We start from the raw sequence: 13,603 nt of genomic DNA on the forward strand, positions 1-13,603 counted from the left end.
ATCCTATACAAATTAAACAAAACATGCTTTATGTCAAAATAATAATAATAAAAACAATAATAATAATAATAATTATAATTATAATTATAATAATAATAATAATAATAATAATAATAATAATAATAATAATAATAAAAACAATACTACTACTAATAATAATAATAATAACAATACTAATAACAATACTAATAATAATAACAACAAATACAAAACAATAACAATATTAATGATAATAAAAAATTATAACAACAACTACAAAACAATTTATAAGACCATAACATTAATTAATTAATTAATAAATAATAATAATAATAATAATATTAAAATTATATTTCTACTAATTAATAATAACAATATCAACAACAACAACAATAAAAATAACAGCAACAACAACAATAATAATATCAACTACAACAACAACAACAATAATATCAACAACAACTACGATAATAATAATAATAATAATAATAATAATAATAATAATAATAATAATAATAATAATAATAATAATAATAACAATAATAATAATAATAATAATAATTTTCAATAATAATAATAATATAAATAATAATAATAATAATGAAAGAAAAAATAAACATATTACTAATAATCATATTAATACAACAAAATTACATTAATTATCAAATACTAAATCACAACAATAATCACAAGACCACGAAAAAAAATACATAAAAAAAAACTTAATAAACATAAAAAAATTAAATAAACGTACTTAACATTTTAAAAAAATATATATATGAATAGGGACATCCGCCTAAAATTTCCGGATGTCCCTTGGTACATCCGCCTAAAATTTCCGGATGTACCATGGAACATCCGGATTTTTTAGGCAGATCCCATCTTCCGCTTGAAATTTCCGGATGTTCCATGGTACATCCGGAAATTTTAGGCGGATGTACCTAGGACATCCGGAAATTTTAGGCGGATGTCCTAATTACCGAAAATAAAAAATAAAAAAAACTTACAGAATGATCCGACGCATTCTCCGGCGTACGTATGTTCCACTCGCCGTCCATGACCCAAGACCCGTCGGAAAATTTCACGATTTTTTAAAATAGAAAATTTAGGTGGTCGTGGGGACCGATTTGGTTGCAAGGTCGTGGGGACCGATTTTGGGAGGCTCGGGACAGCAATGTCGTGAAGTGAGGGGACCGTTTCATGTATTGTGTCCAAATGGGGAACAAGGTCCTTTTTATAACACAAATTGCATAAAGGGCATAGTGGTCCATTCAAGTCAAAAAGGGAGCGTTACCTGGTAAATTGGGAGCGACAAATAGCAGTTGAGTTCTTAAAATTATGATAAAAAATAAAATTAAAAAAAAAAAAACAATAAAAAAACAATACTAACTTTTATATGTGGGGCTACTCGGTTTGTGTTATAGGAGTTATTGTATTATAGAAATAGGGGTCAGTTATTTAGGGCATGTTCTTTTCACCTTATTTTCACTTATTTCAGTCTAGCTAATAAGTTCTGTTTAGTTAAGTTCAGATAAGATAAGTTTTAAATAAGGGTTACGCAAGTATGAATTATAACTTAAATATGTTTTAGTTAAATTTAATAAGTTTAGGTAAAAATCAAGTAAATAGATTACACCCTTAGTAATTAGGGGTTAATCTATCAGTATTGTAGAAGTTAATTTGTTATTTAAGGGTTAATCAATAAGTATAATAGGAGGATAACGTTGTCAGAATAACAGGATTACTCTATTAGTATTATAGGCGTTCATTTTACAATCGGTAGAAAATGCGTTGGAATACTAGAAAATGGCCTGGTTGCTATAAATTGATCTTAAACTTAAGTTTATGTATGCATTAGTCTTAATTTCTTCAGCACTTTTTTTTTTGAAAACATTTCTTAACCACTTAAACATCTTTTTAAAGTAAAATATTTACAATTATTGAAAATTTATTGTCCTCGGACGATAAAATAAAATTTACTTTTGATTAATGTAGTTTAATTAACTTTTATTTGGAACTAGTACAGTCTTAATTTATTATGCCCTAAAATCTAGTTTTGATTATATAGTTTTTATTTAAAAGTAGTATCAATTCGAGTTCATCAAGCTTTCATGATGAGTTTCATCTCTCAACCCACATCAACTCCCCAAACCCCTCAATCAAACACAAAAAAGATAATTAAGGCAATAATTTAAAACTATAAAAAGGCAACTATATCTTATCCGTTAATAACATGTATAATAGCTACAAATTTGACTAATTTTTTTTTTATTATTATTTTTTTTATTTTTCAAAAAGTTATAATTTCATTTTAATGTGAAAAAAAATGGAGGCTTATATTCACACCTTTAAGATCATGTTAAATTAAAAAATAAAGTTATAAACACACAGCACCAGCCTCCAATTAAGAAAAGCATAAAAAAAAAGGTCAAAATATTGACTTTCATCTTTATAGTAATTAACAAAAAATTGCATCAGCAATTCAGCCTAACACACCAACTTTATACAAAATTTTAAAAAACAAGAATTCAAATGTGTAACAACTAACTATCAATTCCAAATTTCTTAGTCAATAACATGAACAGCACCCAAATATCATAATTAGGCAACATGTTTCGACGTTCAATACTGACCTTAAAAATAATAAAAATTTAAAAATAATTTAAGGGCAAAAAAAAAAAAAAAACAAAAAAAAAGCCAAAAATTTCGGTAGAAAACGTGACTAAAACACAACCAGTCATGATGTTAATGAATGAATGAGAGGTCTACTCAATTAATCAAATTCTGGCACGTAAAGGAATTATAGGGTCATTAGTTTGATGATAAATAAGATTATTACACTGTTTAATGAAATGATAATACTATATTACATGAAATTTATACTATTATTTTGAAGCTGTCAAAGCCACCATTAGCTTGTCTTCTTCTCATGTCCAGCTGTTTATAAATTTTAACTAAAACTGCGGTGATCGACTCGTCTTACTGTATTATTTATTTTTTGTGGGACTATATGTATATGAGTAATATGACAATTTTACTTAGCTGTGCACGGACCGTTTTGGAGCGAGCTAGCTCTACACACGATCTAACACGGGAAAAAAAATACTACCTCCGGTCTAAATTACTCGCAACTTTGGAGTATTATTTGTGAGATATAAAATATTCCAAAGTTGCGAGTAATTTGGACCGGAAGTACGTAGTAAAAATATTTGTCATGTTACACAAGTAGTATTGTTTGATAATTGATACTCCGTATAAAATATTTCGTAATACTCTTATTCTTGCTGCTAAATTTAAAAATTCCCTAGTTGAGTTAAAATTATGAACATTTTTTTTTAAAATATGTTCTACTGCCTCGAAAATAAAAGAAAAAAAATCCTCCTCCTTAATGGATGCCAGATAAAAGGTATGAATTTTTTTAACTTAAACACATAATTTAGATGTTTGGCACTACAAAAGTTAGGGCCTATTCACATTTATTAAACTGAATTAATTGGAGCTGAACTAAATTGAAATTAAGCTAAAGTAAATAGGCCCTTAAGCAATGCAGGCCCAGGTGGCCAAAATTTGTGCACTATATTAATTTTTTTTTCTTTTGTAAAAATTAAGTATCATTATATTTAAAGCGCCCTTCTTTAAAAAAATTAAAAAAAAAATAATAATTTTGGCATGGAAGACAAATGTCATTTTGTGCAGGAAAGACCCTGACCGAACCTCAACCCTTACAGTTTGTTTGGTCCGGTATTTGCGAGTCATACACTTTGAGAGTGAAGGGGAAGGGTAAGGGATCTCCACCCTCAATGTGTCTCTAGTGGGGATTGAACCCCCAACCTTGGAAGGTGACAATCTTACCACTAGACCAAACTTAGCTTGATATTTTTATACTCTAATACTTGTATGTATTTATTTATATAAATGCAGATTAATATATCATGGTTTATTTCTAGCAAAGATGGTAATATATGCGGTTTTCCTTTAATGAGGTTTGATGATCAAGTTTCTTTGTATGCATTTTTAATTTGTGATGTCATGAATAAAGATTGTTGAATAATGATGTGGCGTGATGCTACAGGTTGTTAAATGATGATGTGGTGTAATACAAATATAAAATGGAGTGCTTGTGGCAAATAGACAGTTTTAGAAATGTCTTTTAATATGTAGTATAAATATCAATATGAATTTCTAGTTTTAATAATTTAGTTAAAGTAAGGGCATGTTCAGTAGTAGCTTTTGTATTTGATTGTAGCTTTTGATTAGCTTTTAGGTTACTTTTAGTGGTATGACCAAGTCAAATCACTACTTAATTAAAAAATTTAAGTATTTAGCAATATAATGGTAGAGCCATAGAGGTAGTGCTTACCGGTGGTGGTAACTTTTGAAAGTTAAAGGTAGCTATTGATTTTTTTCCCCCTACACTCGTTAGATTTGAAGAGAACAGCCAGTAAAGCGCTACTTTACCAAACATTATTACTTCATTATTTATCTTCACAATGAATAGTTAACCTTATAGCTAACAACTATTACCATAACCTGACAACCACCTCTACAGCTATATTTTTGCTGAACATGAACTAAAGTGCTAAAGATGAACATTAATATATTCAATTCAGGCATTGGCAAATTATATAACAGATGTTGTCAAATCCAAATTCATTAAGTAATAAATTAAAAGTTAATGACATACTAATAATTTTGGATTTGTTTTTTCTTTTAAATATTTTTTAAAGAGGGGGAAGGGGGTTGTGATTTTCTAGAGAGCTTATCATCTACAATTATCACTATTCCAAAAAAGATGATCTACCATTATCAACTTTTACTAATAAAAAAACTGTTGGATTAAAAAGAAAATGATTCTTAATTAGTGAACGAAACTGACATTTATTGATTGAAATCATAAATAAAGAGAAACTGATTTTTACAAGTCAAAGAGAATGGCCCTTTAAAGATCTTTCTTTTTATGTTATGTTCTTGCTATATATATGTTGCCTTCGTTGTATCAATTATGAGAAGATTAACATTTACATAAACGGTAAATCATTCAATGCCAAATGGAGGTACCCAAGTTAGATAAAGATTACCATATAATAACTCATGCTAACAATACGAGTAATACAGACTAGATTAAAAAAAACATAAATTAAAAAAAAAAAATTATAAAGGATACAATTTTAGTTAGGGTTACGTCTAACGAGATGGTGAGGAAAAACTCTTTAACCAAACCTCAATTATAAAGGTTTTTTTTTTTTTGAAAATTTATAAATAAATCCGAATTCAAGGATAAACATTTAAGCAATAATCATCCTTTTAACAATCAAAATAAGCACAAAAAATAATTGAGTTCATTATACACCCGAGTATACAGAAGAACATCCTTTACTCTTTTAGGATTAATACTTTATGGGTCAAGTAATTGGGAGTAGGGAAGAAATGTTAGGGTATTCCCACTAGCCAAGCTACTGCCACTGAGAACTCTCTCTTTGCAACATTCATACCCCACACCGTAGGATCTTAGTTAAATTTTACTCAAGGTTACCTCTTTCTCCTTTTTTTATTTTATTTTATTTTAAGTTTATAAGGAAAAGGATCATACCAAGTTAGAACCTCTAATAGGTCCTTCCGGTACGAATTAGCAAGGATAGGCACTTTAGAAATTAGGGAAAGGATTAGGAAAACGCCGCCTTAAAGTGCCACTATTGGGTTTGATCCTAAAACCTCAAGGTTATGAGATACAAATTTAACCACTAGACTAAGCAATACTTTGATAAATTTACCATACTAACAATTACAAGCCCCCAGCCAGTCGACTCAACCCCCTCTTCCCGGCGAAAAACGTCCCGGTCCGTGAACTATCTATATCTACGACATTGGAAAGCATTCAAAAGACCTGTATGGAAATTCTTTTCTGGTTAAACCTTTCGTCTAAACAAAATCCATACTTCGTAAACAGACAAGAACGACTACCAGACTGGCAAAAAAAGGTGGCGAATTCATGTACTCTAAAACTACAGTAGAAAAACAAAATTCCAAAGTAAGATAATTTTATATCAACATCAACAACTAAAAAAAGGAGCACCATCCACAATATGCAATTAACTTTGCATCAAATTGTGACATAATTGATATAACCTCCAACCGGATTAGATACCCCATTTTAGGGTGAGAAGCACATTTCTCTCTTTTTCTCCTGTCTTATTCAATTGTACCTTGCTTGTTAGTTACTACATTACGTTTACGCCCTGTGATTAAAACAATTCTTCACACTCATATCTTGTTCCTGCATCTTTTCTCTCGACGAAACCAGGAACAACCAGGAAAACAGTATCGACAATCAGGCTAATGGAATATTGTTTACAAAGGATATCAACTTGACATATATTAATCCGGAAATTGATTGTTAGAAGTTTTTCTAACACTAGCTTTCAAAATGCATGAAAAGGCAGATTCCAATGCTTAGAATAAAAACATATTCAGTTCTACTATATTCTTCAAAGTCAAAAAAACTGGACAGATACAAGTAACAGAATCAAATTCCAAAACAATGATCATGTGTCAAATCAATGCATGGGTAGCAACCCCATCAATCACTAGATCAATCTCAATAGAAATCATCGACGTTCGGACATACAAAGTGAGACGATCACAAATTCAGCATCAGAACTCAAGTTGACAGACAATATTCGGATTGAGAGCATCGAATCAGAAACAGAATACAGAAGATAGAATTACATAGGACATAAATTGCACAAAAGAAGTAAAAGATACATAAAACAATGTGGAGCTTATTTTCTCCTTTGTGACAATGCCATGAAAATCAAAGATCAAGAAACTGATATAAAATAAATAAAACTCTGTAACCTTAGGAAAGCTAAAAAAAAGAAAAATGGTATTGGTGAAAAATCTACCCCATGTATTGGTACTCGAAATTATTAAAATTCCTGTCTCTGTGCTACATGACAATAAACTGTTGAAGTTTTTATCTCGAAGTTACTAGAAACGGGGAAGAAGCCCAGAATTCAATGAGAAGAAGAAAATATTCATCATATGAAAGTAAAAGGGAGGAAGCCCCAAAACCTCCTAAAACATTCAATTTGAATCTTTGGTTGTAAAATCAGAAATTAATTCCTCCCTGTATTCTCCCCTGGCCAAATGGAAAAAAGAAAAAAAAGAAAAAAAAAACATCAAGATAATTACCCCATTAGCACGAATTCCTCCGGCTCATGGACAAACCAACCCTTGCAACATCTATTGTTTTGGAGAGCACCATTTTTGGATGAATAAATCAATGGCACCAACACCCTATTGTTTTGAATTTCCTCAGCAACCCATGACCGCACAATTATACACAAAACTGCCCGACTGCTTAGTACCAAGCAACTCCCAATTAGCAGCACCCTCACTAGGCACCCAAGAATTAACCTCGATGATCCCTTCTCCATGTGCCCTTGGTCCACCAATAACAATTAGCCGACCACCACATGCCTTGAAAGCAAGCCCCCAACCATTCATTGAGCCAGCTCTTTCAGGCAGTCTCTTTACTGTTGCCCACTCCCTAGTTTGTTTATTGTATCGCTTAACCTCCATGCCAGCATAATCAGCAGCGTACAATTCATTATTTACAACGGCTACCAGTGGAGGAGCCTCAGCTGCAGCAGGCATACCGTTCTCAGGGGCATCCCCACGGTTTCCAGGGGACATGTCAGGAATCTCCATCCAAGTTCTAGTGGTAAGATCATACTCCTCACCACAAGTTAGAACCCTAGCATCATTGCCCCCAATACCACCAATGACATAAAACTTTCCGTCCATGAATATACCCGAGCACATCTTCCTAGGTTTAATCATGCTCGGAAGGGTCTCAAACGTCTGAGTCTCCGAATTGTAGAGCTCTGCAGAACTAAGAATGTTTCCCTGAGAATCACAACCACCAGCTAATATAGCAATCGCACCAAGACTAGCTGACCCGAATAAACATCTGGGATAGTTCATGCTCATCCCAGACGACCAAGAGTTTGTTAGTATGCTGTACTTATAAATCACATGGGTCATCAGGTCTTTCCCAAAGACAAGAAGCTCAGTCCCAACAGCTAAGGACTCCTTATCCGAACACATAAAACATTGGTTCGAATTCATCCTGGGCAATTGCATCCAGCGGCGACTAGCTGGATCAAAAGCCACCCATTCAAGGAGGCGACAAGAGAAGTAAACCCAATGCTCAATCACATTATGCTGCCACCTCAACTTATAAATCTCACCACTCTTAACCAGAGAGCGAAAGCTCCGGTTCAAAGAGGCAATTGAACCATATTCAGCCCTAGAGCATCGAAGAAGACAATTAATCGTCATGTCACGGCCAATAGAATTAATCAAGCAATCCATATCAGAACGATCACCAACTTGGCGTTGGTTATCAGAATGACCAACAACCGGAGATCGAGACAACGAAAGCCTATCGAATTGAGCTCTCGAGAGTCCCTCCTCGGTGTCACAAACCTTAGTGGTCTTCCTCAACCCACCCTCACCTTCACGATCACTCTCCAAACGACGTTTGCCACTCGAGATTTCGACTTCGACTCCGACTCTACAATTCATGTAACCCCACTTCCCTTCTTGCTCACAAGAGCTCGGTAACACCCTCGAAACCAAGCAAGATCTCCCCTCCAACATTTCTATAACCTAATTCAAGCCCCAATGAGGGCAACAAGTCAATATAATTATAACAACCCAATCAAAAACCCAATTCAAATTCCAATCCAACCCAATCAAATTCAAATCCAAACTTCTTCAAATTCCTCAATTTCTCTCTCCTTTAAATCAAATCACAACCCCCCAATTAAACGCACCTATTCAATCAAATACAGATTCATATCAAAATCAAAGAAATAAAACCAAGGACAAATTTATTTATTTCTTTCAAATTTAATCAAATTAAGAAACCATAAACATAACAGCCCACAAAAATTAAATAAATAATAAAAAGATAAAATTAGAAAGCATACCGATCCGAATCCAATTAACAACGATCCAGAAAGCGCGGAATAATTAAACCAAATGTACTCTTATTAATTTGCTCCTCAAAAATTCTTCCTTTCTTCTCAATTGAATAATCCTGCAACCAAAATCAAAAATTGTTTCTTTCAGTCTAGAACTTGCTTCTTTTTCTCCCCATTTAAATGGGATTAATCAATTAAAAACAAACCCAGAAAGCCAATGAAAAAAAAAAATCAATAAGAAATTAAAATGACTAAATCAGCAATAAAATAATACAAATAGATCTCTCAAATTCAGATCAGAAAAAATAAAATCCATTTGAAGAACAACAATTGGGTTAGATCTGCACACTTTAAGAAAAAAATAATGAAAAAAGAGATTAGAGGGAAAGAGACAGGACTTACGAATTGGATAAAGAGCGAAAGAAACAGAGGAAGAAGGGTTTATTTGATTGGGCAAAATAACAAGAACCCAAAAAAAAATTAAATTGGAGCAAATTCAAAATCCAAAAAAAAAAATTATTAAAAACACCCACTTCTCCCTCTTTCTCAGAATTTGATTGGGTTGAATCAAAACCCAAAAAAAGAAAAAAAAAAATCTGAACTTTCTCTCTCTAAATTTCTGTGTATACAAACTTTTGATTTTTTGAGGTTGGGCTATCTATCTATATCTATCTATCTATCAGTTTAGTTGCAGTTTTAAGAGTACTTTGGGTTGGGTAGTTTTTCTGCTGCAACTGCTGTAAATGAAGAGAAGTTTCAGTGAATCAAGAAAACAGAGGAAGAAAGAAAAGGGGGGAGAAGAGAGAGAAAGAGAAGAGAGAGATAGAGAGAGAGTTGGTTAATTTAAGTCGTCCTTTGGATTCTCTCTTCTGCAAAAAAAAAAGGAAATCATCTCTCTTTCTTTCGTTGTTTCTCTTCCTTCGGCTTTGAGTTTTTTTTGGGGCTCTGTTTGGAAGCACATATCCTTTTAGCATATGGGGTCCCCTTTCTCTCCCCTTTGCCCTTTTATCCCCTCTCTCACTCTTTGGGGTCTCTTCTTCTTCAACTTCTTTTTTTTACTTTTGGAAAAAATTTCATTAATTTTTTGGATTTGGGAGAATTAGTTAGTCTTATTATGGTAAATTAGGGATTAATAATTTAGGTAACCTTAGTTGGTTTCTACTAATGTTTTGATTTGATAATCAACTAACTTTCGTTTAATAGTAAGATGGCGCAATTGTCTTCTGTTGTTGTTGTCGCTGTAAACTCTGTATCTGCTCGTTGTTGGAACTGAGTGAGTTTAATATTCTTGCTCTATCTCTTCCGTTTAATAGGAAACTAGTCTACTGTTGTTGTAGTAGTCCCTGTGTCAACAAGGAACTGTGTGAGTTTACTATTCTTACTCTCTTTTAAAGACGGCGTGGTTGTCTTCTGTTGCTGCCGCCGCAACCTCTGTGTTTGCTCGCTGGTGAAACTGAGTGATTTTACTATTCTTTCTCTTTTTTCGTTTAATAGGAAACTGGCACAGTTGTCTTCTAATGTTGGTGTAGATAGTCTATGTGTCTGTTGGAAACTTGGAACTGTGTCAGTTTACTATTCTTGCTCTCTTTCAGAGACTTCATGTCATTGTGTTCTTACAGTATCGTTGTTAGTTGCAGTGATTTGGCATAGTATGGAACCACTTTGTTGATATAACGGTATTTAGATTCTCCTATCTTATAAGCGAATGGACCTTATTATCTTACTTTAATTGCTTTCTCCCGAAGCTTTTTGTGGGTAAGTTATAAAATTGTCATTGGCTGCAGAAGATTTCAGTTAGTTATTATTGAGATATTGTGGTTATGAAACGGCATTCAGATTCTCCAATGTTATAGGAGCAATAAACCTCATTATCTGGTAAAGGAGGTAACGGTATGAACAGTTTTTATGCATTTATGTTTAGATTTTAACGATTTTCTACTTTAGATAACTAACATTGCGACATTGCTACTCGCCGCCAAATCTATGTGGGTCATTTCTTTTTCTGTTATTACCTGGAATTTTTATAAAACTAGAATTGAGATGCTGTTAATATTACTACAAGAACTTTACAGACTGTTATAATCTATAATTTATTACACAACAACTACATTACCTTTCTTTATATACATATTTATTCGAGACTGGTTAATTTTTTATTCGAGACAATGTGGATTGAATTGTGAGTTATACAACATTGTCGTATATAAGAAAAGTTGTAATTAACGCGAATTATTGATGATGTTGAAGGAAATATACATGTGATTGATTTTAATGATAAGTGTTTAACCATAGAACATCCATGATGATTGATCTACTAAAAATTGTGATGTTTAAAAAGGACATGGAACACTCATCAACCCTTTTTTCTTTTATGGTGAAAATTAATAAATAAATAACATTAAAAAATCTATATATATTACCCAAATAGATTTGAGACTGAAATCTATTGTTGGTTTTAGTTCATAATTACAGATTATATGCATTAATTCTTGTTTGATTGTATTTATTAAAAAAATATTTTAATGTTTTGGGAAATTAGTAAATATTTGGTTTTTTTTTGTGATTTTGTTAAATGTTTCATTGAGTTGTTTTTTTTTAGGTCAATCTTAAGAACATGGTGAATAATTGAAGTGATTATTAATATTTAAATTATAAAATTAATAGAGCTAAAAATATCTTCATATGTGGACAAACTACTTCATCACGTCTTCGGGCCTTTTCACATTTATTGAAGTGAACTGAATTGATTGGAGCTGAAGTGAACTGAACTGAATATAGATGAAGTGAACTGAATGGATATTTTATGAGAGAAAGAAATTAGGTGTTGAACAAATTGAAATTAAGCCAAAATAAACATGCTCTTCCTTTATATAATAAAAATAAATAAAATATTATTGAGTATGGTGTTCACAAAAGCAAAAGAGGCTTTTTTTTTAAAAAAAATTATTAGAATATAAGTTTAACCTTTAGATAATGGGTAGCAATCACACTTGATATCCTTGATTATATGCCATGTTTGATTCTTGATTGTCATAATAACTATGGATTTGATTAATTGTAATGGGAGGATTCCTAACTTTCAACAACACATAATTAATATATTGCACATAATTAAAAGAAATCACAAAGAAAAACATACATTACTTTTGTTGCATTGAGATGGACAATGCTTGAATTGCAAAAGCAACAAACTTTGGAAATATTTGGATCTTCAGAGAGAGGATATGAAGAGGCGGCTTGCAAATGGACAATACAAAAGCAAGTTAATAATTAAAGTTATACCAAGGATACAAATGTAATAGTGTATATTTTTGTTGATTATATATATAACTTCCTAGGCCCCCTAATTGGATAAAGCCTCCAATATATTCCCATGGTATCAGAGCTGATTAATAATTTTTTTTTCAAAAATCATATCCTTAAACTCTTTATGTGCAGAACAATTGAGCTGTGAAGAGGTTTTAATTTGCAAAAACATTTAGGAGCGGAGTGAGTAATATTTATTACCTTATGTTTACACATGATTGAACCTAAAACAATTTGTCATGATTGAAGATATCACAGTTATAATGAAAAACTAAAAAATTATACATCAATAAACAAATAAAGAAGAAGAACATATATGAAAAATACCTCTAAAATTATATTGATCTAAATTCTAAAGTGAAGATTAATACAACTTAAATAGAAGAAAAGGGAGCTGAAGTGCATAAAGAACTTTACAAACATGAATGAAAGGATCCTCTTGCGAAAAGGAATAAGAAAAGTCACAACCCAAAAACCTTAACATCCATCCCAAACCCTATGGCGCGAGTACAGTGGAAGCTCTAATTTTTCCTTTAAAGCTTGCTTGTTGCTTCCCCTGTCCTGGGCAAACCATTTGGGTAAGATCGCCTGTTTTGGCAAATAGGGTACAAATCAGTGCTCCAAGTCTCTAACAATCTTCAAATTTAAGCATCATAAATCCCGCAATTCTTGTTGAATGTAGGCTTGTGATGACCTATAGTTGGAAAACTTTTTGAGTGTAATTTCCAACCCAATCGGAATCAGGTCTCTGTTATCATTTGTGGATCAAAACTTTGGAACAAAAGAATGCACACACTTCTTTCAATTACACTTCGCTAAATTTTTAACTCTAACTTGTCCTTAAGAGATAAGCAATATCCTTGAGCATTCTCCTTCATCCTTTATGTTTATTAATTATAATCAAAATTTCATGATAAAATCATCGAAAACACCAAATACATGCAAACGAGGAACATTAAAACACACCGAATAAACCATATGCATGCAAATACCACCTAAATGCTAAACTAAGGAATTGAATAAATATGATACATAAATGTATCTTAAATACCTAGCTATGTGAATATATATATGACTCATTAGGTAGCGAAAAAGATCAAATTTGTCAAAAATGGAAAATAGCAAAAGTGAATCGAACTTTCCAAAACACTCAAATAAAAACTAAGCTAAACTTTTAACAACCAAAAAAAAAAAAAATAGGTTATATGAATAATCAACTTTCTATTTTGTACAAGTACTTTTTATTACTTATTATTAATTAATTATATGAATAATTTTTTTTGACGAGAATTATATGAATAATTGAATTAATTTTATTGGTAAATGTT

The 13,603-nt window shown here is 31.7% G+C and overlaps 1 protein-coding gene across 1 annotated transcript; it reads right to left on the reverse strand.

Moving 5' to 3' along the window:
* Window positions 1-6,601: 6,601 nt before the first annotated feature.
* Window positions 6,602-9,980, reverse strand: LOC110690415 (F-box/kelch-repeat protein SKIP11-like). The gene is made up of 3 exons (XM_021867239.1): window positions 9,372-9,980; window positions 8,976-9,085; window positions 6,602-8,819 (listed from the first exon to the last, which is right to left on the reverse strand). Exon 3 carries the CDS (start codon window positions 8,641-8,643, stop codon window positions 7,294-7,296), a length of 1,350 nt encoding a protein of 449 aa, XP_021722931.1. The 5' UTR covers window positions 8,644-8,819; window positions 8,976-9,085; window positions 9,372-9,980; the 3' UTR covers window positions 6,602-7,293.
* Window positions 9,981-13,603: the final 3,623 nt, after the last annotated feature.

This window comes from Chenopodium quinoa, unplaced genomic scaffold, assembly GCF_001683475.1.
Source record: "Chenopodium quinoa cultivar QQ74 unplaced genomic scaffold, ASM168347v1, whole genome shotgun sequence".
In the NCBI taxonomy this organism is placed as follows: Eukaryota; Viridiplantae; Streptophyta; class Magnoliopsida; order Caryophyllales; family Amaranthaceae; genus Chenopodium; species Chenopodium quinoa.

Excerpts from the sequence above, each read along its gene's own strand:
- LOC110690415 (XM_021867239.1), bottom strand. The coding sequence starts at position 8,643 with ATGTTGGAGGGGAGATCTTGCTTGGTTTCGAGGGTGTTACCGAGCTCT.